Source organism: Lissotriton helveticus, chromosome 2_1 (assembly GCF_964261635.1).
Source record: "Lissotriton helveticus chromosome 2_1, aLisHel1.1, whole genome shotgun sequence".
NCBI lineage: Eukaryota > Metazoa > Chordata > Amphibia > Caudata > Salamandridae > Lissotriton > Lissotriton helveticus.
Window position 1 is genome coordinate 1,741,825,633 of NC_136059.1, and position 23,462 is coordinate 1,741,849,094.

Sequence of the window (23,462 nt, forward strand, 5' to 3'; positions counted from 1 at the left end):
CTGGCGGTGTCCGCGCCCTCCATGGCGGCCACTCTCTCCCTGAGGCTGTCCACTTCTTTCCGTACCTCCCGGACTTCGCCCGCCACCTCCTGCTTCAGGGTAAGGAAGTCCTCCCTGAGGGAATTGAAGAGGGATTCCAGAAAGGAGCGAGTTATAGGTGGTTCGCTCGTATCAGCGTCCTGCTGGGCCATCGACTGGCCCGGCGAAGGGTGTCCCCTGTCTGCTTTCGCTTGGGATTTGGACAGCATCTCCGGCAGCGTCCACTCGCCCTTCTTTCCTCCTCTCTGGGCGGCCATTTCGAAGGCGAGGATCCCCGCTCCGCTCCAATGCTCGATGTGCGTGTTAGTTCGCGGGCCTCCTGCCCTCAGGATTCTGGTCGTCCCCCAGGTGATCTATGCCACTCGGCAACGGCCGCGTGCCCAGTGCCACGCACGTGGCGGCGATGGTGGGCGGTGGGCCACGCAAGCAGGCGCACCAGCGGGGATGCCGCTCTATGGCCGAGGGTGCCAGCCGTGCCGGAGCCTGTCTGTCTGCGTCTCGTCCGTCCCCCGCAGCGGGGCGGGCCACCTCACCGCTAAGGCACCGATCTCTCTGGGTCAACCGGGACCCCCAACGAGGCCCACTCAAGATGCCCCAAGATGAATCAGGGCGTCGGCCCCCAGTCTTCGTGGAGTGTTGGCTCGGCAAGGCCGGCCGCGGCGCACCGATCGTCTCCAGGCCCGGGTGCGCCGAGGCAAAATGGCGGCGGAAGGCCTCAGCGGCGGTTGCTTCCCGGGGTCCCTCCAGACGAACCGGGTTCTCCCTTGCCACCGCCGCCGTGGGAGATCCGGACCGGGGCCCGTGGGGTGGGCTGGGTGTCCGGGACCGTTTCAGTAGACCCACCGGGCGTCCCGGCGGCTATTGGCAGGCGCTTCACCTGTGCAGGCCGCAGCCGCGGCCTCGATTAATTGTCCGGGCGGCCGTCTCCGTCTCCTCTAGGCGCCAAGACTCGGGGCCTGCAGAACCACCGGGCCGTGCTGCTCCGCGGGGCCAGGCGGTGCTCCGCAGTCGCGTTCCGGTCTCACTACGTGGGTTTGCGGCCAGGTCTGATATCGTCGACCCCGGGGCCGGTGCCCCACTTGCCACCTCCGGCTCCGATTACTGTGGCGGGCCGCCTCGTTGCCTGTACTCGCCCTCCGTCTCAGCTGTGCCGGAGCCCGGGTGTGTTGCGGGGTTGTCGGGGCTGTCGAGAACACTCCAGCTGCCTCTACCGTGTCAAGGCAGGGGGAGAACGCTAGAATTCAGGCTTGGGCCCAGACGGATCGGAGGAGCTCCGGAGAGAAGCGTCCGCTCACTCCGCCATCTTGGCCACGCCCCCCGTCTTCCCATTTTATAAAGAGCTCCAACCCAGTTTCTGCAGAAGACTGCAGAAGACTTGCGACGAGCCACCAGATTCACCAAATGACATACAAACTCCCTCTGCTGGCTTCCTCAATACAGTCTTGATGCTCCTTGCCCTGCTGACTCCCTTTCAGCTCCGCTCCCCCGGTCATAACCAATTCCAAAGGCTCTCTAACCCGGAGCAGCCGCTTCCTGATACCTCCACTGCTACCCTACGGCTGCAGATCCTTACAGCTAAGTATTCAGGGTTATGCCTTCGTTCAAAACACTTATACGGTGCTGGGCATCACAGGACAACACCGGGCTGAAGCTGCATATTGCTGCCTCACGAGCTTGTGTCAATTCGGGCAGTCGGGGCAGAGGCAGATCCCTCCTCTGCCCCCTCCTCGTTCAGATATTACTTGCGCCACTGCGCTACCTCAGTTCTTAATCTTAATGCCTTCTTCTGCGACGTCTCACTGCCTCGATGCCCCAGTACCTTTCTCGATGCCTCGCTGCCTCACACTACCTGTCCTTCGTGTTTCCATCTACAAACACTGCATCCATCTATGCACGGTCTCTCTCCATCACAGGCGCTCCAGGAGAGTCACAGTTTTGGTGTTCCGCGTACTGCCGCCATTCCTCACAACACGCCATTGCTGAGTGTACTCTAGTGTGCGGGGCCAGGGTCACCTCGGCTACGGAGAGGTGGGACTCTCCATAGCGGTTTAATTTGTTATTGTTTTGCCCACATTGTGCCCCCATTTGGACAACTAGCTGCCGGTTTTGCGATATCAGACCCTAGTGCCAGTGTTCTGACTCCTTACAAATGTTATGTTGAATAGGCTATACTCAATTGGCATGTGCTGTCTTACGTATAAGTCCTTAGTATGTGGTACCTAGGGCATCAAGGGCATGCATCACAGCGTGTCCACCCATGGCTGCAGCACTGTTTGTGTGACTCTCGGTGACAAAATGGCTACCACCCTGTCACTGAAGACTGGAAGAGCAGTGTGTTCGACTTTTCCATTAAAACCAAGGGCAAAGCCACTGTTCCCTTAACAGTATATGCAAGTCTCCCTTAAGGTAGTCCTAGAGAGTCCTACGGCAGGCATCTGTATATTGTTAAGATAGACATATAGGTTTATAAATGTCTTAGCAGCAAAACCCTTAAAAGTTGTTGTTTTGCTGAGCAAAGTTAGTAGTCCCATTGACTAACACAAGGTTAAAGGTTGGCATCCCAGCCTGGCTAACTTCTGAATGGGACTACCTAACTGGGTACTGTAAGGTATCAAAATAATGGGGCATAAAATCCGACTTAATGCCCAAGTCTAGATTTATGTCACTTTTAAAGTTCAGCAACTTTTAGAAGGTTTCCTCTCTGTGCCCCAGCTAGTCCAGTGGCCTCACAAAGGCACTGGCACACAGACAGCTTTCTGCCCACCTGGGGAGATATGTGATCTCCCAGGCTCCGGAGCAAAGGCAGTTGCCCCAGAGTGAGGTGTGACCTCCTCTCCCAAGAAAAGCTGCAAGAGGCATTAGCCAAAAAGGTAAGCTTCAAAGAGGAAGACATTTTTTGAAGAGCTACTTGTGGCAACACACCCGAGCAGGCTGTGTTTTGTTCCTGTAGACAAGTTGGAGACAGGGCCAGAGAGTGAAAACCTGTCTTCAAACCGTGTTCCCATGGGCGTTAAGCCCTTAGGTAGTCACACCTCTGGGGCTGGGCTACCATCTCCTCACAGTTGAGGAAGAGTTCAGACATCTTGAGAGTGGCAAGAATAATGCACTTGGGGATTGCCAAATGCCACACACCGGCAAACGTTTGTCACCAAAGAGGAGGTGACCTGCTAGCCCATTGGTTAGTGAACCCATTGTCCCCTCAGGGCACTTTCCAAGGATATACCGGCCACCTCAGGCTCCCTGAACTTCAGTACACTGTGGATTTAGAGAGAGGACAAAGCAGCTGGGCTTCTATTGTCGCATAGAGGATATAGTGGGACCCCAAGTGCTGTGGTCAAAGTCGCCTCAACCCACCCGTGGACTGATAGATCAACCGCACTTCACCCCCATCGACTGCACAGTACCAGGAGCATCTTTGTACATCTTTTCTGCCAGCATCCCCAGCAGCAGGACCACTCCATTATCATCTATAGTGGTTGAATCATAAAGGCTGGAACTTTACTGGAAAAGGAAATGGTGGCCAGGTAACTGTCCAAAGTAACCTTACTGCGGTCCTAGACCTTCGCCCTATTGGATTTGGTTGTCCAACCCGGGTCGGAGTTGCCAAACTAACTGTTCCAGACTATTCAAAAGTTTGCAAAGTTTTTGTTGACCAATGCTTGTTCGTGGTTGGATTTTAAAGTTTTTATTTCTTCTAAAATGTATATCTCTGGATCCCTCAAATGGATTTTGATGATCAAGGATTTTGTACAAAATATGCTATAGTTTTTAAATTTGTTGTTGTCTTTCTTTCTTGTTGGGTGACTTTCTTATTCTGTTGTTTGGTGCTGTTATATTCTTTACACATTGTTCCTTTGTCAAGCCTCGCTACTTGAGGCCCCAGCCACCCAGTGTTGAGATTAAGGTTTACAATTTAGCCTGACTGGACCAAAGACAGTTTTTGTGAGTGTATTACACAATAAGACTTTTAGAGAAAGCCCTCAGGGAATGGGAAGAGGCAAGGATATCCCAGGCCCAGTTGGCAGGAGGCGTCATTCCTGACTGGTGATGATGAGGACACTGGCATCAATTTTTCTATACTGAGGGGGGCACTGAGAGAGTGGTCCCCAGGATTAGACCATGGAATGGCACACTATCTGGGAGTGAAAGGAGCTTCACTTCCACAGGAAAATCCAAGGACATGGATGTTCAGCTGACCCCCTTTGCGATTGAGGAGAAGAAGTTTGCACTCAAAGGGAAGAAACTGGCCCTAGCCAAGCAAGTTGGGGTTAGCTCCCCAAGAGAATGGTGGCAGCAAAAGAGAACCTGAGGTGCACACAGGTGGTGTCCATGATCCTAGGTTCACCATTGGAATAGTTCCAAAGTTTATAGAAGGGGATGACATAGGCAACTGTTGGCATCGTATGACAGAGCTCTCAGGCTGAGAAGGGTGGGTACTCAACTTTGGGAGGCCCTATTGTTGGAGTTACTACCAACAGTAGGGAGAGACAGATTGCTGGAACTAGAAGAGAAATGGCACAATCTTACATCCACATGAGAGTGGCACTCATTGAGGTATTTGGTCTCACCTCAGAGGAGTTCAGACTTAAGTTGAGGAACACACCAAAGGGGACAACTCAGACATGGGTGGACTTTGTGGATGCATCTGTAATATATACAATTGAAATGCTGTGAAATGTATACTGCTAGCAGAGCTGTTAACAGTTAAGATGGAGCTGGGCTGACATCAAGTAGCACCTGCAAGTAGTCCCTTGTCTCTACTTGTAATTCTACCATTCAAGTTATGCAAAGATTTCCTTTTGAGCATAAGCAAAAGAATAAGGGTGTTAACTTCATTACTGGTGACCTTTTCCTGTCGTCCATCATACATGCTGCTTTACACTACAGTTTTGATGTACTACATTTACTTTAAACACATGATTTCTTCGAAAACGTTTTTTAAGATCTAAAGTGGATATTTGAGGGTGTGGTGTGAAATTTGGGTCATATGAGAATTTACAACCTGGAAATGTTGTTTCCATTTAGAAGAAACTGAGGGCCTAATTGAAATGATGAAATAGCGTTAGACTACTTCTCTTGGAGGGTGATTCTAGATTTTCTAGGTTGCATGTGGTGCATTTTACGAAACCATACATTTCTGTCCTCTATAACATGATGCTGGGAACATTTACTTTGAAGGGTCTAAATGTTGTCTTTGCATTGCAAGCTTAGTGTGCCCATGGTCCTCATTCCACAGAGCGAGGCTACATGCTCAAATAATGCATCCAACTTTGGGTGCATTTAAAACACGTCAGGTTCAACACTGTATAATGTACAGGCCACTGTACATGCCCTAGCACATAGCAAAATCGTGAAGTCAGTCAGATCTTTAATTGTTCAAAAGAAGAGCATTTAACCTGTATTATCCTGTATGAAAGAGTGTTTTTGTAGTATCCTACATTTGTAATGTAATGTATTTTACACCTCCTGCTCAGCCAGTGTCTGTGCTCTGTGCTCAATAGAATGTTGGAGTCATGATGTGCCTTGGAATGTTGGGACACAGAGTGGTGAAGTGACAGTTGAGCATGGGCTGAGCAGCAGACAGGCTGCTCCTGGTGGGGCTCCCCTTCACAATTTATCTTATTGGTTTTGTCTATTTGATAATAGGGGAGGATTAGTGATACTGTTTGTATTTACTTCGCTTCCTCTTCTCCGTTTCTCATTTGTTCAGATTTCCTATTGATGTCACTTCCTGTCCATCTTTGTAATCTGGACCATACACATTTTGCTGTTATTTCTTCTTTGGTCTTCAGTCCTTTCCTTTCTGTAATGTTCTTCTTGTTCTTCCTTGTTCAGGAGGAATCTCTCTCTTGCTTCTCTTCTCCCTGTGCTTGGGTATGTCTTCTATTCTGTTCCAGTCATGCCTTGTCCTTCCTTCCTTGCTTGCCTGCCTGGCCAGTGGGTGTGCGTAGGGGTTGTCTTTGGTACGTCTGTCTCTCTATTTCTTATTTTCTCTCTTGTGTCTCACTGTCTCATTTCTATTTCATTGTTGTAGAGGATGGGTTTATTCTATTTGCTTACTTACAATTTACTTTCTCCTCCTTGTCTTCTCCCATCTTTCTCCTCGCTTTGCTTTGCTTGCTCTTTTTCTTGACATTCACTCTGTCACTCTGCTGTTCCTTCCTTGCTTTCTGTCCTTTGTTCACACTTGTTACATTTTATTACATAGTGTATTTGTTCTTCAGTTGGAAGGAAAAGGCATATATAGTATCCTGCATTTGTAATGTAATGTATTTTACACCTCCTGCTCAGCCAGTGCCTGTGCTCTGTGCTCAACAGAATGTTGGAATCAGGATGTGCCTCGGAATGTTAGGACAAAGAGTGGTGAAGTGACAGTTGAGCATGGGCCGAGCAGCAGACAGGCTGCTCCTGGTGGGCCTCCCCTTCACAACTCAACGACCTGTTGTCTGGAACTATTTAACATGTTACCTGCTTGAATAAATTATCTTTAATTACAACCTACCTGCATGGACCTCCTCACTACAGTTTTTGTGATTATCCTATTTGGCCTTTGTTTCAGATGTCGATGAGTGCGCCCTGGGCTCCGACTGTGACAAGCTGCATGCTACTTGTCTCAATACAAATGGATCCCATATATGCACCTGTATCCCTCCATATACAGGAAATGGCAAAACCTGTGCAGGTGAGATCATATCTTTGGCACATAAAGGTGTCAAAGTGGATGGCTTATTAACATTTTTGAGCAGAAGTTGATAGGTTTAGTTGAAAAGTCAAGGAGCCTTGTTTTGTAGGCGAAAACATTTCCTGTATTCTTGGAGTTTTGAAGCATCATTAATAGAAAGGCAATATTTGAATGACTTGTTTCCTTAAACTGTTTTATGCCAAATTAAATTCACGTTAAAGACTTCTTTCTGGGAGTTCTATTTAAAAGTATTGGCTATCTCTGTGACAGGGCTGCTAGTCAGTGGGAAAATTATGCATTTCTGGGTGTATCACTTAAAGAGAGCACTGATGGAGGTATCACATAATGACTCTAAAAAGTGCATAATTAGGCCAACTCTCAGCCACAGTTTTGGACAGGCTCATGTATTAAGCGGTTGAAAAGCCGAAGGAGCTGCATTTGATCACTTTAGATAATAGTAATACGTTACTTTTTAGATGTTCTTTAAGTGCATGTGGTGCATTTGGCTGAAAATGTAGCAGCATTTGTTGACACCTCTAAAGTAAAAAACTGAAAATAACATGATACCTGCACACAGCAACTTAACAAAACAATTAAAATATAATAGTGCACGACACAGCAAAACATAAATGCAACACAACAATCACAATACAAAACAACACCACATTGCAATTATGCACCACAAACACACAACAGCACAAAAAACACACAAAACAGCACCACCACCGCTCGATGAAGTACAACAAATATGCACAAATATTCTTGACACATATTACCACCTCCTTAAATTTTCTTTCATAATATGGTGGTAAAAGTTGTTTGCACCAAGCATAACGTTTTGTGCTCCAGCCCATGAAATAGTAAAAATGCATAAAGTAAATGGAGGGAGCAGAAATCGCACCTTTTGTTTCTGCCGTTTCTCTTCGTGCAAAACTGTTAACTGTAAATTACTCAACATGGCACTTATTTATTGAGCTGGGATATTTGGCCCCATCCTTAGAATTTTGTGACCACTTTCAAGTGATCTTTTTTGCCCTGAGAAAGACCTCACCTATTTAGCTTTAGGTCAACATGTCAACTAATTACAACACAGAATATGTGTATAAACTGGTTAGAACCATATTGGCATATTAGCAAGAACCTCGTTAAAGTTATCGCTGTTTTAGAGGCAGGAAACTTCTGCTAAAATGGCGATAATGGGCTTGCTAATATGCGTTATAGAATTCCAATAGAAGCCCAGGTTAGATGTGCAGGACATCTAACTATGGCTTCTATTGGAATTCTATAACGCATATTATCAAGCCCATTATCGCCGCTTTAGCGGTAGTTTCCTGCCGCTAAAACGGCGATAATGTTAACGAGTTTCTTGCTAATATGCCCCATAGTGTTACTTATTACCATTATGATTCTGTGTGATTATTGTATATCCTTGTTCATATATTTTCTGTTCCAAACTTGTGCTTGCTCACTGCGCCATTCCAGTATCTGATGTATCCAGCTGGCAGGTCTTTGTCAATTTAGTAACTAAAGGAATACATTCTTGAACATTTATATGTCCAGAGCCTTCTGTTTTTTCATTAACTCAACCATGAAATGTTTGTGGATATTATTTCCTGAGGAAATATTATCTAGTTTGATGATATGATACTGTCAGAACCTCTCTCCTATGGCCAGGGGGCATGTAGGGGCTACTGGGCCCAACCATGGTGGCTGAGGCAATTTACTACTGATGTCCCAGAGTCAAAGATTCTCTCAGGGAGGATACATAAACACAGATTAGGGAACATGGCTCATAACTCAAAGTGCACTGTGTAAAGTCCAATAAATCAATGTCCAGTCAAATACTTATTTTTGTATGAAAAAGAAGTACTTTATTTCTAACTTTACGCATTCAATGAAATAAGATTCATAAACATCAACACAATCCCGTTGAGGTTGGGGCTCTAGTGCTTCTCACGCAAATCTCTGTCCCCCCCCTCAGCTTTGTAATGTGATCAGGGTTATTCTCTATACACTGGTGGCTGCATCAGCAAATGCTCCCTAGTAGGCCTTACTGAGCGTTCCCCTTTGACTCTTAGTAGTTAGTTAAAAGTGTCTTTGGAGCTGCAACAACTTCAGCAGTGAGTCCCTCAGAGTCCAACAGGCCTGATTCTAGTGCTTCCCGCTCCTACAGCATGGAGCCATTCAGTGTTTTGGAGGGTGCTTAGACCACAGGCACCAGCAAGTTCCTGTTTTGTTTGGAGAAGTTGGGTTGCTCCCGGTACACCCAGCAGCACCCAGCAGGTGCAGGTTCTCTCCTGAGCAGCAATGCCAGCTTTCTCCAGTGATGGGAGACACTCCCAGCCTGTCTTCCCCACTCAGGGGGGGATGAAAATCTTCAGTTCCCGACCGGAGCCTAGTGATTGTGCAGCGTCCTCCTCTGAGTGCCCCTATAGTACTCAGTGTCAGTCAGGTTCCGATCTCAATGTGTGGGCTCAACCCGCCCGTTTCAGCTACTATTCTTTCTGGGCAAGAGCCCAAACTTTAGGTAAACACAGTATGGGCAGCCCCTCCTGGCATACAGGGTTTCTGTGGTATTTGCAGACAAAGCCCTCATCACGGTTGTCCCTCCTGGTGCATGTGGTCGTAGTGAAGGACGGGGCCCTCTAGGGCCACGCGGTTTACTTACAACCACCTGCTATGCCTTCCCAAAATGAAGAGTCGTTCAGCCAGTAGAGAATACAAACTTATGTTTATTGAGCATATACTCTGCTCTGCAGAGGAGTCCTATCAGACCTTTACCCTAAGATGTCTGTCGAGGAATACCTCCCCAACGTTTGCCAATACATGATAAACCACCTTTGGAAACTTTGGGCACACTTCTAATGGAAAACTACCTGCCTGAGCCGGTAATAGACAAAGGAGGCACAGAGATGAGCTAACACCTGCCAGATGGGTACATTCTATCAGTGGTCCAAGGCCACTGTGCCGAGTCTCAGCGTCTACTAACGTGGGAGCAGAGTTACACATTGAGAATAGTATGCAGAAGCAGAATAATTGCTCATTGGCAAGGCGGGTAGCAACCTTGAACGAGAGAGACAAGACAATAATAACAAAGTACAGGGTTCTGCTGAGGCAGGCAATTCTGATTACTAATGCCTAATACGAGCACAATCCAAGCAGTCTAATACAGATTACAAAATACAAAATGGAGTCACACATGCTAACGAAAGCTTACATGGTGCAGGGATAACCTGGTGGGTTGCATAACTTAAACACAAATGGCCTCTATTTAGCCACATATTGCTAATCTAATATAGCATAGTCAAGTGCATTATATGATAGGGGAATTCCAAACCTAACAATAACTAAGGCACAGACGTGTCTAGGCCCGCTTGTCAGCAGAATCACTTCAACGGTGGTCCCCTCTGGCATATTAGGTAACTGCAGCGAGGTGGTACGAGGTTGGCACTTCCCACACAGCACTGGATACACAGCTCAGTCCATGGCAGCCCTCTTCTGGCACAAAGGGGTCACTGATTCACTCCTACACACAGACAATGACCCGATTGGTGCCCAGCCTTATCTTCACACCTCGCACAGGAAGTCTTCTCGGTAGGACTCGCCACTGGACCTTGCTCCCTCCAACACACTCCTCTTTCTCACAGGGCACTCTCCAAAGCTGATAGTCCCATTACAAAGGCCATGGGAGTGACTAGAGGTCACACCTGGATGTCAGCCCCAGTGATATGTGCATCAAAAGGCTAATTATAGGCTCCCAGCCCCACTCTTTATGATTCTATTATCAGCCTCATCTCCTTCCTGAGATGTGTACAGGCCCCTTCCTTGTGATCTATCACTGAATCCAAGAGGACTGCTTAGAAGTGCAAACAGGGAGTTTCTCTCTCCCTTCGTTCCAGTGTGTGCCACCCAGCTCATAGAAATGCAACAATACACAAATCTGTCTGGTGGGAATTCCGCTACTCCTCGTGTCTTCACCAAGCAGGCGTGGGCTTCCCCAAATTCAACCCAGGGTCCTCAAAATAATGTACCAATGCAAGCACACTTGTACTCAGTGTACATACACAGCACACACACAGTCCAGTACTGTCAACTCCTTATATTGTGCCACCCCAGATGCTCATGCATCCAGTACATACAACAGTGCACTACACAGTACTGTACCCTTTATGTTGTGTGCCATTGAGTGCTTTTTGCAAATACACAAAGTGCCAGCACCCCCTCATCATGTGCACACTGCGCAACACTTCATCATTCATGTATTGTACTTCTTGCAAATAAACATGCACGCAGCAAATGCTTTGATTGCACACACAGGGCCCGATTCACAAAGGTAAACGTACACTTTTCTTTATGTTTATTACTTTCCAGTATTTGCAAAGTTAAACTTAGGATTTAAAGTCTAAATTTACTACTTTTTGGTAAACGCAGACCAGAAGTCTAACTTTACTACTTTTTGATATCCACAAAGGTAAAGTCAGGCCATAAGCCTAACTTAGACCAAAGGTCTAACATTACTTGTCTAAACTTACCTTTGTAAATACTGAAAAGTAGTAAAGTTAGACTTTTGGTCTAAGTCAGACTTTTGGTGTAACTTTACCCTTGTGAATCCGGCCCACACGGCACAGCTCTACATCTCTCATGTAATGTATTCCTCGCAGACATACATATACTCAGTGCATGCACTAACCATACATGTACTGCACAGCGCTGCTCTATTCCTGTATTGTAATCTTCCCAGGCACATACGTTCAGTTTAAAGTAACTACTCCTGTGCTGTACAGCACACCACATCTACTTGGTGCAGGACAAGGGTGATTTAAGCACACAGCAGCAGAACTTCTCAAAACGTCAGTGAGTCTCTAGGCCTCAACTCAGTGACACCAGGTAAAAAGGATCATTCATTCTTACTGATCGCTACATGGTATGCTGTCACCACTGTGTTCAAGCGGTGTAACTCTTGGTGAAGGTGGAAGGCCATCCACCACAATGAGGGTACTGCTTTGGGTGACCCTCGGGTCCAACAAAACCGCAATCCTTAAGCAGGCCTATGTCATGGCACACATGTGTGATCCGTTTGTGCAATGACAGCAAACATCAAAATTAGGGACCAGACAACAGTACAGTTGGGCACTCGGGCAAGGGTGCACATCTTTTATCATTCTGAGGACTTTTCCATCCCAAGAGAAACACTGGTTCCGTCATTGGATAACTGGGTTACCCTATATTTTCTTTGTTCTAATTATATCAAGGACATCTGTTGTGCCTGTCAACATTTTCTGTGATACAATCCGTAATGGTTGCAGAGGAATAGATGAAAAGGGTTTATATTTATGTTTAGCTGAACATTTTTTCCTCTACTATATATCTAAAAACTAATATCTATAAACAATATCTATCATAGTTTAGTCTGCCTACTTCCCACACAAATTTAAATAATCTACGATGAGATATGCCTTAATCTTGGTGCAAAAGCAGCAATAATGCAACTCAGTAAAAGCTTGAAATGTTGATTGCAACCTCTCATACCTTGGGCTGCCAAGCAATGTGGAAACATAGCAAGAGCGAACTTCTAAGGAAATCAATAATGGAAAGGCTAATGTACGAAGTGGGCCAAGTAGTTCAGCCTTAGGTTTTTGGAATCCAAGCCAATTTGTGCTGTCCTTCTTATCTGTGGAGTATGAGAAGAAAACACCTTATAAAGACATAGAAATTCTTACGTGAGCTTAAGTCTTGCTCTCTAGACGGTGAATTCTGGTCTCTCCTTAACTTTTTGCAATAATGTGAAGGTTCAAATAACAAATATATTTGGGCATAGAACAGTAGTGTTTGTTCTAATGTAAGCAATCTATGCTTCACAAAATAAGAATAAGCAGAAGCATAAAAAACAAAGCACATATGACCCTCAAACAGACTCTCAGAGTCAAAAATACTAGAAGCTCTTGGGAACTGGTTAGATGGGGCTGTGAAAGTCCCACAAAATATGATAAAACAGGCCTTACATGTTCTGACTGAGGAAATCACTATGATATACAAAACAACTTACCCAGCTGCTCGAACTAACCAGGTGACCCATTACTCAAAATCCAGAGAGAAACTCCAGTACTCCAGGTCGAAGATCACAGCAGCCATCACATTAACAAGAAGAGTCCTGCATGGATTTCTCTGAAGTTCTCTGAAGGAGAAATCTGTGAAGCCAAAAGCAGATGGAAGCACCTGGCCCGGACAGAGTACCAAAAGACACACAGTTGATGGACGGAATGTACCAACAGATGTTTACCAAAAAAACCTTGCAACTTGGGTACCTATTCGGTCAATGGCATACAGTGCAGTTTGTAAACAAGAGGAGGTCCTTGTGATTTATCTTCGAAGGTCCTTACTTGATGGTACTGGAAATAACTATGGCAAACTGTTACTCAATTGCCTAGAAGCCTGCGTTGAAGAGAATAGGATCTTGTTACCTCTTTAAGTTGGCTTCAGAAAAGCTCAAAGTGCAATCTTCCAGGCCATGACAATATATAACATAAGCAAGCTTGAAGTACTTGTCAAATGCACTTTGATGTTGTTCATGATCTTTACTAACCGAAAAGCAGCCTGCAATTTGGTTGATAAGCCACTTTTGTGACAGTTTCTCTAGATTTAGACCTCCCAGAGAAGTGCATGATTGTCTTAAAGAAACATCACAGAGGAAACTCACTCATTTCCTTTTCCATTGTTCACCTCCAGGTGTTCTTTTGCCTGCCTCTCTTTCGTTTTTTTTTAATTTTTTTTTATTTATTACTTTTATTAGGCATCAGCAGAAAAACAAAACAAAAAAGAACAAGAAAAGAAGCACCTATTTACATCGAGTCTAAGGCAGAAATACTAATATGATTCACTTCCATAATTTCTCACTTTTCAATCCAGTTAGTAACTGGAAGCCATAATTTACAGCCAAATGTCTTCCTTCTTATAGCTTTCAGTTTGTACAATGCAGTTTCAAGATGATACAAAGAGAGAAGCTTATTTCGCCACAAAATAATATTTGGTGGTTCTTCATCAAGCCAGCCGGACATGACACAGAAACGGAAAACAGACATACTTATAAACACAAACCCAGATACTAAATCTGAGATTGAGTTAGAGGCATTTTCTTCACACCCAAATAAAACCAAAGATGCGGTTAATTTAGTTGAAATACCCAATTCGGCTGTGAGAAAATGCTCCACATCGGCAATAAATGTTGCCAATCTTGGGCAATTAAAAAACATATGAATAGTGTCAGCTCCATAAAGATTACAACGGCTACAACTCGTCCCACGTCCGACACTCCATTTGGCTATCTTCCCTGGTGTATAATACAGTCCGAATATAGACATATAATGCTGACTAATTAATGACCCATTCATTAAAACCTTTCTAGTGATTGCTAAACTTCTCTCTATATTTAGAAAGGGGATATTTAATTTCTGCTGCCATTTGCTCGCCACCACCTCTAAATCGTCCTCTCTTTTTTCCAAAATTAATTGATACAGAAATCCGATTCTTTGTCGGTGTTCTATTGCTTCTAGAATTTAATTTTCTCCCAAAAAATTAGTGACTGTGAAAGCTTTTGTAGGCATAAGCTTCGAACCTGGAGGTATTTAAAAAAATCGGATCGGTGTATGTGATAAGTGTTTATCAAATGTTTAAATGAGACAAAATCTTGTTCTATAAACAGATCACCTAGCTTATTAATACCTAAATCATTCCACCTATGCATTACCCCGTCCTGAAATATCGCCGGCAAAAAAGAACATTTCTGCAAGGGTGTATATTTCGTTAAATTTATATTGAGACGACATTTCTTCTTAACAGCTCGCCAGATGGAGTAAGCTGTATCAAATATCTTAAACTTAGTTTTTTTGTAGTAGCTGGGCTCTATGATCCTATTTAGACATTGTTTCGCCTCTGTCCCCAAGAGCATTTCATAAATGGAAGGGATCAGGCATTCCTCCAAATGATCCTCTGGTAATAGAAGTACACCCATATATTGCATTATAGCCATCCAATGATAGATTTGAAAATTTGGCACAGCCCATCCCCCTCTTTCTCGAGGTAATTCACAGCTTTTAAGTGCTCTCCTGGCTCGACGATACCCCCATAAAAAAACTAGAGCTCATTCTCTCCAGCCGTGCAAAGTAGCCGGATGGAATTAACAGAGGTATAGCTCGGAAAATATATAAAAATTTAGGGAAGATAAGCATTTTTATCAAATTACTGCGGCCTAGTAGGGATAGTCTCAAATTATTAACCCTTTCTAAAATCTTGTTTGATGATGCTATTACTGGATCTAAATTAATTGGAATAATTTCCTCAATACTGGCCGAAATTTTAATTCCAAGATATGTAGCCTCCTTATCTATCTTCATGTTTTCTGGATATCCCACCACGGAGTGGATGAGCTGGGTTTTGTCAATATTTAGTTTATAGCCAGAAACCAGGCCAAATTCCTCTGCTAGTTTTATGATATTAGGAAAGGCTATATTGAGGTCTGCCGTGGCCACAGCTATGTCGTCAGCGTAAGCGCAGACTTTTATTTCCCAGCCATTCAGTGATACTGGTTTAACTGCGGGGTTATTTTCCAACTTTCTTATAAAGGGGTCAATATAAAGGGCGAATAGCAGGGGGGAACAGGGACATCCCTGTCTCGTCCCTCTTGCTATCCTCACCGGGCCTGACAAAGAGCCGGAGATCCGAATTACCGCAGTCGGATGAATGTAAAGTGATCTTTAGAGAGGTGTGGCGCCGCGGCCAGGGCGACTGACGCTGGAATCTGGGGATCAGGGTTCGATCCCCGGCTCCGGCGGCAGGTTAGCCCAGCACTATGCGACTCTGGGCATTAGCTTGCTTAATCTTCCCGACGGCCCCCAGCGCCTAGAGACCCTAACGGGTGATTGTGCGCTATACAAATGCGGATTATTATCTTATAGCTTTAATAACATTTTTAGGGATTCCCAACTTCTCCATCACTGACCACAAAAAGGTCCAGGTGACCCTTTCGAACGCTTTTTCAGCGTCCAGCAGGGCCACCCCGACCGGGGATCCGGTCCCCTGAGCCCAATCAAACAAAGATATTATTCGCCTGATATGGTCAGTGGTCCCTCTACCCTGTATAAAGCCATGTTGTCTTATAGAGACGAACCCTTTCATAAGATCATTTAGACGATTTGCAATAAGCTTCGAATAGATTTTGCTATCTGAATTCAGTAGAGAGATTGGCCTATAAGACCCCATCTCCTCAGGGTTCTTTCCCTTTTTCCGAAAGATGACAATAATTGCTTCAGCCCAGGATGGTGGGGCTTTACCCTCAAAAGCTCGCTGACAGACTTCGACCAGTTCGGTTTTAAGTTGAACTCTAAATGTTCTGAAAAATTCAAGCGGTATATTGTCCGGCCCCATGGCTTTGCCAGAGGCCAGCCCTAAGATTGCTGTTTCTATCTCTTCCCAGACAGGGGGTGCTAGGAGATTAAGATGTTGAGCCTCTGATAAAGGCATAGAGCTTGTTTCCTTTAAATATTCACCTGGATCAATAGAGTCCCTTTCCTCACTATATAGACATTGATGAAACTCTCGGAAGGCAGTCAATATCCCTCCTTTTGTTTCCTGCATGTTCCCTTTTAAATCCTTGATTTTTTGGATGTCACTGAATACCTGCTTCTCCCTTGCTCTTTTCGCTAACAATCTGCCGCTTTTTTCACCAAACTCATATGCTATTTCCTTATGTTGAATGTAATTAATGGCTATTGAGTCGGCTATTTTAGAATACACTTTGGCTTTTTTGATCGATAGATCTTTTTGGGCTAATCTACTCACATCTGATTCCCTTCCCTGTTTTAAGGTCTCTGCCAGCTTCTCCTCCGCTTTTATAATTTCTTCGAAATCTTTCCGCTGTTCGTTTAAAAGTTGCTTACGCTTAAACCCGGAATAGCTCAGAGTCTCCCCTCTGACTACGGCCTTGAATCTATCCCAAACCATTTCATAAGGGGCAGTACCTTTATTACAGGCGAAGAATTCGGTTATTACTTTAGACATGTATTGACAGTATTCAGTTTCTAACAATAGTTTGCGCTCGAAAGACCATCGTGGTAATTCAATATTGCTCTCTGTTTCCACATTTAGTTCCAGCACTACCGGATTGTGATCCGATATTAACTTAGGGTGAATCTGGATTTTTGATTGTAATAAAAAAGAATGTGAAATGAAAAAGTAATCTAACCTGACAAATTTTTGATGGGGAGAAGAAAAAAAAGTAAACCCAGATAGATTCGGATTCTTCTCATGCCAAACGTCAAAGAGACCATGTTCCAGGAGTAGCCCACATAGGGCAGTATATACAAGTTTTTTCCTACCGCTATATACGGCATTAGATCTTATGTCAGCCTTTGCCTCCAGATTGATGTTATAATCGCCGGATAATATCACTGGGGTAGCCCACTGCGCCAATTCTAAATTTAGAAAATTAAATACCTCTGGGTCATCCAAGTTTGGACCATAAATATTGCAGAGTGTGAACCCCTGCCGACCTCCCTTAAATTCAGCTAACACCCATCTTCCCCATCTATCAGCTGCCGTTTTTATACAATCCAGCCAACCCTTCTTTTTAGGTCGAGCAGACGTTAAAAGCATGCGAAGCATGCTTTTGTCTGCGAAAGATCTTTTGCTGGCGTGTCTGGGGGAATGTGAGACGGTGTCCATGCACGAGCCTCTCCCGTCTCCGATTTGCCGTCGAGGGCGCGCACGGCGCTGTGCACATCCCCTGCCTGCCATTCACATGCTCTCGCAATCACACACAGGCAAAGTCACGCATGCGCACACACATTCCCACGCGCACACACTCACCCCCCTCACCCCCCAGGCATACACACAGGCAGGCATACACACAGGCAGGCAGGCACACACACGCATGCACGCACCCCCCTCCCCCACCACTCACGGGGCTCACGCGCGCACACACAGACCCCCCCCTCCACTCACCGTGCACGCACCCCCCTCCCCCACCACTCACGGGGCTCACGCGCGCACACACAGACCCCCCCCCCCCTCCACTCACCGTGCTCTTTTCCGGCGCATCTCCACACGCGGGGCACTTCTCAGGATTTTCGCGCTACCGCGGGGCTCTCCCTCCATGATGGGAGCCCCGCAACAACGAGCATCACCGGCCTCTTCCGGCCGCGTCAGAGGCCCCGCCCATGTCACGGGCAAGGATGCCTGACTTCCTGTTTTCGCCCCCGCCGGCAAAACTGCTTCTTCGGCGTAAACTGGTTTTAATTGCCGCGGCCTATCGGTACTTTTAATAAATCCGCTTTTTGGATTAGATGCCAATTACCAGTTTATTTTATTTCTGCTAAAATCATGGCCTTAAAATTCAACCTAGACCCTCTAATCTTTGGCACGTTTTACTAGTCGCCTCTGTTTTGAACCTGCGCTTTTAGTTTGTGTTTCTAACGGTCCTTTTGGAAGTTATTTTATGAATGAGGCTTCCTGGTTTGGAAAGTAAGTAACTTTCCCAATTGCAGCTTGGTGGTGATATTATCGCAGGTCTGGCCCTCATTAATGAAGTCAGTGTTACTTAAACAAATTAAGTTAGTGAGCTTCTACCAAGCAACTGTGCTGTAACTGCAATTACACTTTCTATAGAGATTTGCCTTCCTGTTTGGGGGGACGCACTTGAACACGTGCACTACGCAGACTCCAGGCCACACTGTACTATGTTGGTTAGGGCTATTGTCTGACATGTAGCACTGACTGTGACCTCACAGGACCCTAACAAGTCATTACACACCCCCCACATCAGTGACTGGTTTTCGACTTCTCAATTTTGTAACTGGGTGTGTACCGAGGCAAGGGCACGTCCAGGTCACATCTGATGTCTCTTGATGCTATTTTAAGGTATTTCTTAAGCGCTAGCCCTCAATATCAAAGTGGTCTCTTGGCGCTATACATCAGACACAGGGTGCAGTGCACCATTCCTCGCTCATGTACAACTCTCTGTAGCCTTGAAACAAAGTTTGTGCTCTGTAAATCCACACAGACTCCCACACGAACTAAGATAAATATAATAGTAAGGAAGGGATGTATTCTACTGTAAAGGTTTTTATAGATATGAAAAATAGTGTAGTGGGGTTGAGGAGATGGCGGCACACCCAGCACCACAAGCAGTGCCCATGGGATCCCTCCAGAGGTTGCACTAGTGCTTACTATCCATATGCCTCATACTACTCTCATCCGCACTCACAAACCTTCTAGCAAACACTGCTCTTCTCCGCAACACTCTCCATCCTTCTCACTAACACTGCTCTTATCCTCCTCACTCTGTCCTTCTGCATCACACTGCTCTTCTCCCCCTCCTTCTACTACAATCTCCCTCACACTGCTCATCTACACCTATCTACTTCATTATACCTAATACAAACAAATAATCTTACCTTCATGCTACCTCACACTACTCTTCTACTTCTCACACTCCTTTCATATCCCTCCTACTACTCTCTACGCCTCTCTCCTTCCTTATGCCTCATACTGCTCTCCATACTTTCCTTACTTCAAAATCACGCTAATCTCCTCCACTCTTTTTTCCTTCTACCTCGTACTACTCTCCCCACTACACTTTCTCTTGCCTCATGCTACTTTCCCTTCACTATACTTCATTAACCCTCACGCTATTCTTCTACTCACTCTGTCCCAAATCTTAAACACTGCTCTTCTCCTAACGCTATGCGTTAAACTAGTACACACATTACAATTCAACCAACATAAAGGCACAACATATCACATACAAACACTCAAACACATAGCTAAAATACAGTACCATTAGCAAAGCAAATGGCTTTAACTTAAACAAAGGCGAGACCTATTGCATTTCCAATGCTTGTTTAATATTGCTACCCCCCTCTTGACTCCAGATTGTTTGGAGCAGACTACTAATTCCATCCCAAGATTTCTTAAAAATTCTCTTTTGGCCCATGCAATATGTGTCTCTTGTAAACAGAGTATATCCATACCCAACATCTGGACAATTTTGGCCAAAACTTGTCTTTTCCGTGGATCATTTAAGCCACATATATTTAATGTACATATCTTAATCTTTCTGATCATTGCATTTAATTTCCCTTGTCATTCTTAGCATTCTTATTTTTTTGGTTTTCTGAAAATACCCCTTTTCGCAGTCGTTAACAAATAATAGTACTACATTTAAATCTTCTGCTGGTGCCTTTTTCACCCCCCCTTCACCTAAACCCCGTGCCCCTCCTTTCCCGCCCATTTCACCCCACCCTACCCTCGCCCCACCCCACCCTCCCAACTCATGAGGCCCAAGGACCATAAGTCCCTGCAGTGATGGAGTATCGTGTCCTCTCCTCCAAGAGTCTTATAATCATGTGATTAGCAATTAGCCTGTGATTAGCAATTACAGTCTCGCATTAGTGACCCACGCGGAGATTCATATATTAGACCAACATAGTGTTCTGTCACCAACATTTTATAAAGTTTCCAGATATTCTTTCGCCTGAATTTCCGACTGAAAGAACTTAGTCTGTCCTTTAAGCATCACTTTGAGTTTAGCCGGATTTTGCAGATATACCACGGCGCCTTTTTTTTTAAAATCTGGGATTAACTGTCTTAAGTGCCATCTCCTAGATACTGTAGCTTGGCAAAAGTCTGGTCTGACAAAAAAGCTACATCCTTTAGCTTTGGCCCTGCCTGCCTCTCTTTCGTGTGTCCTCTGGGATTCAGTGGAGAGCTGTTCTTGTGATGCAATCTTGTTCTGTTCTGATAGTTTGTCTTACCAATCGCCATTTTTTTTTTTTCATCATGATGGTATCCATTTTCTCTTGCTTGTAACTGGTGAGCAGTTCCTGTTTGGAGATGGCTCTCGACCAGAAAACGTGTAAGATTCTTCTCAGGTTGATGGTGTGGAAGGCTGACAGTTTGGTGATGTCGCTTTTCATCATCTGCCAGCATTCTGAGCCGTGCAAGAGTGTGGACAAATATAGCTCTGGCAAAGCCTCAGTTTGGTGTTGGTGCTGTACTGAGAGGGCCTCTACACATTGTTCACTATCCTGAAGGCATCCCTTGCCTTGTTCAGCCTGCTCTTGATGTTACTCCCTGTCTCTCCTTCATGTCTGATATTACTGCCTAAGTAAGTGAGCTCTTAAGTCAGGACTACGTCCTCTCCATCTGCTTTGATTGGTGAATGGTTTGGGTTGTTGAGTTAATTGACTTCACATTTCTTTGTGTAGATCTTCAGGCCTACTTGCTGTGCATAGGTGTTGAGTTGAGACATCTTTTCCCGCTTATGCTGGTATGTGTGAGACAAAAATTGGTTCTGTCGGGGAGTAAACAATTTCTTAGTTATATAGCATATATTCCAATAACTTTTCTCACTCAGTTATACTTGGAAGTATTAGAATTGGAAAATCACACACCACACATTTTTCAAACAAGAGAAAGGTTCTTATTCGTAAATCTCTTTACAGCAATTCATTTCAACACTTAAAAGATTGGTTGTCCATGCAATAGATTTCAAAAACAAAGTGCACAAGTGAATTGAACGTGAACAAGTGATTTGGGTGTATCATACAGTGAAACAAATTTTACAACAAAAATTAAAAGAAGTCACGGTCCAAGGATGGTATCAATGTCCACAAACAGTACAATTATTTATATTTTTCTGCTGTGATTTTAACAAGGACCAGTTGAAGAGTTAACGTCGACGTTTCGACCCTGGGATGCGGTGCTGTCTTATTAGCAACCAGTTTGGGTCTTCATCAGGACGATAAAGGAGAGGGGACAACCTATAATTAAAAAGGGGTGCCTGTTTTAGTATGGGGTGTGTGAATAAGATGAGCAGGTAATAAAAACCCTTATTCTTTTGCTCACCTGAGATTTCGTCATTTAGAGAGGGTATAGGCGTCCTATTTCTGCCTCTACACTCGTGGTTCTTATGTTCTAGCGTTGATTCTGTAAATTATAGTTTCATTGAGTATCACATTTTTTAAGTTTAAGCTTATACCTCAATTTACAAGTCACACGTTTTATTGAACACATACCTCAAATATTTGTCACCGTCCGGTGTACAAATAGGGGAAGGTGCTGTAGATCGAATTACAGATTGGCAAGGTTTTCAGGGCGTTGTATCTGAAATTTATTTAAACAATATTCAGTGCACTGTCCTTATTAATTAATTGATCAGTGGCACGCAAGTTCATGGGGACACGTACCTTAGTGTTTAAAACGCTACCTTCTGGTTAGAGATTCAAGCCTGTAGTGCCGCAGCCGCGATCACCTAGACAGGTAAACATTCCCGCATTAGTGGATTCAATTCATTAGTTAAATTATTGAATGCGCTAGACATCCTGAGCTTGGAAGTCAAATGGGCTCTTTTTACTTACTTCGGGAACCGTAACAGCAAACGTCTGTGTGTCCCACGCGAGTTAATCCATACTGGCGGCTCGCGTATAGATGTGGGAGCTGCAAAGCATGCAAATACACTAGAACAGGCAATTCTTTCACTAATGGCAATAAGACTTACAAAGTAAATAACTTTACAAACTGCAATAGTCAAAACTTGATCTATGCCATCAGATGTCCCTGCCAGATGTTATACGTGGGCCAAACTACTCAACGAATTAAAAACCGGATTCTACAGCACCAAAGTAGAATTAGATGTCAGGTCCAGGGTGCCCCTCTCATTGAGCATTACAACAAGTCTAGCCATACACATGAACAGTTAGAGTGGTGGGTACTGGAAAAGATTGAACTACACCAGAGAAGAGGAGATATGGCTGCCAGTTTGAATTATAAAGAGTGTCTCTGGATTCATATTTTAGACTCTGTGGTTAATGGTTTGAATAGTCAGGAAGAAACGTGCATGCAAATGAGTAGACTGTAGCTATGTTCTATGCGACCGTTATGCTGTATTGTTGCAAATAATGGTTGAGTCCTTTACATTAATGCGTGAATACTATGTGTAGCTAGACCTACTAAACATGTTCATAACAACTGTAACTACATTTAAAATGTTATTCATATATGGTTGTGGCTGTCGTTAAGATTAATGCGTGAATACTATGTGTAGCCAGATTGTACATAACTGAAAGTTCATAATGCCCTTCTAACTAAACATGTACATAAGAATGGTAACTCCATTGAAAATGTTTTTCGTATAAGTTTACCTGTCTAGGTGATCGCGGCTGCGGCACTACAGGCTTGAATCTCTAACCAGAAGGTAGCGTTTTAAACACTAAGGTACGTGTCCCCATGAACTTGCGTGCCACTGATCAATTAATTAATAAGGACAGTGCACTGAATATTGTTTAAATAAATTTCAGATACAACGCCCTGAAAACCTTGCCAATCTGTAATTCGATCTACAGCACCTTCCCCTATTTGTACACCGGACGGTGACAAATATTTGAGGTATGTGTTCAATAAAACGTGTGACTTGTAAATTGAGGTATAAGCTTAAACTTAAAAAATGTGATACTCAATGAAACTATAATTTACAGAATCAACGCTAGAACATAAGAACCACGAGTGTAGAGGCAGAAATAGGACGCCTATACCCTCTCTAAATGACGAAATCTCAGGTGAGCAAAAGAATAAGGGTTTTTATTACCTGCTCATCTTATTCACACACCCCATACTAAAACAGGCACCCCTTTTTAATTATAGGTTGTCCCCTCTCCTTTATCGTCCTGATGAAGACCCGAACTGGTTGCTA

The 23,462-nt window shown here is 44.5% G+C and overlaps 1 protein-coding gene across 2 annotated transcripts in view; it reads left to right on the forward strand.

Annotated features, from left to right (window-relative positions):
* SVEP1 (sushi, von Willebrand factor type A, EGF and pentraxin domain containing 1) overlaps positions 1 to 23,462 on the forward strand; it is a 1,097,507-nt gene that overhangs the window by 829,749 nt on the left and 244,296 nt on the right. For both annotated transcript variants that reach the window (XM_078676696.1, XM_078676697.1), the window contains one exon: positions 6,599 to 6,721. In XM_078676696.1, coding sequence (XP_078532822.1) covers positions 6,599 to 6,721 — 123 coding nt within the window. The remainder of the gene's footprint in view (positions 1 to 6,598; positions 6,722 to 23,462) is intronic.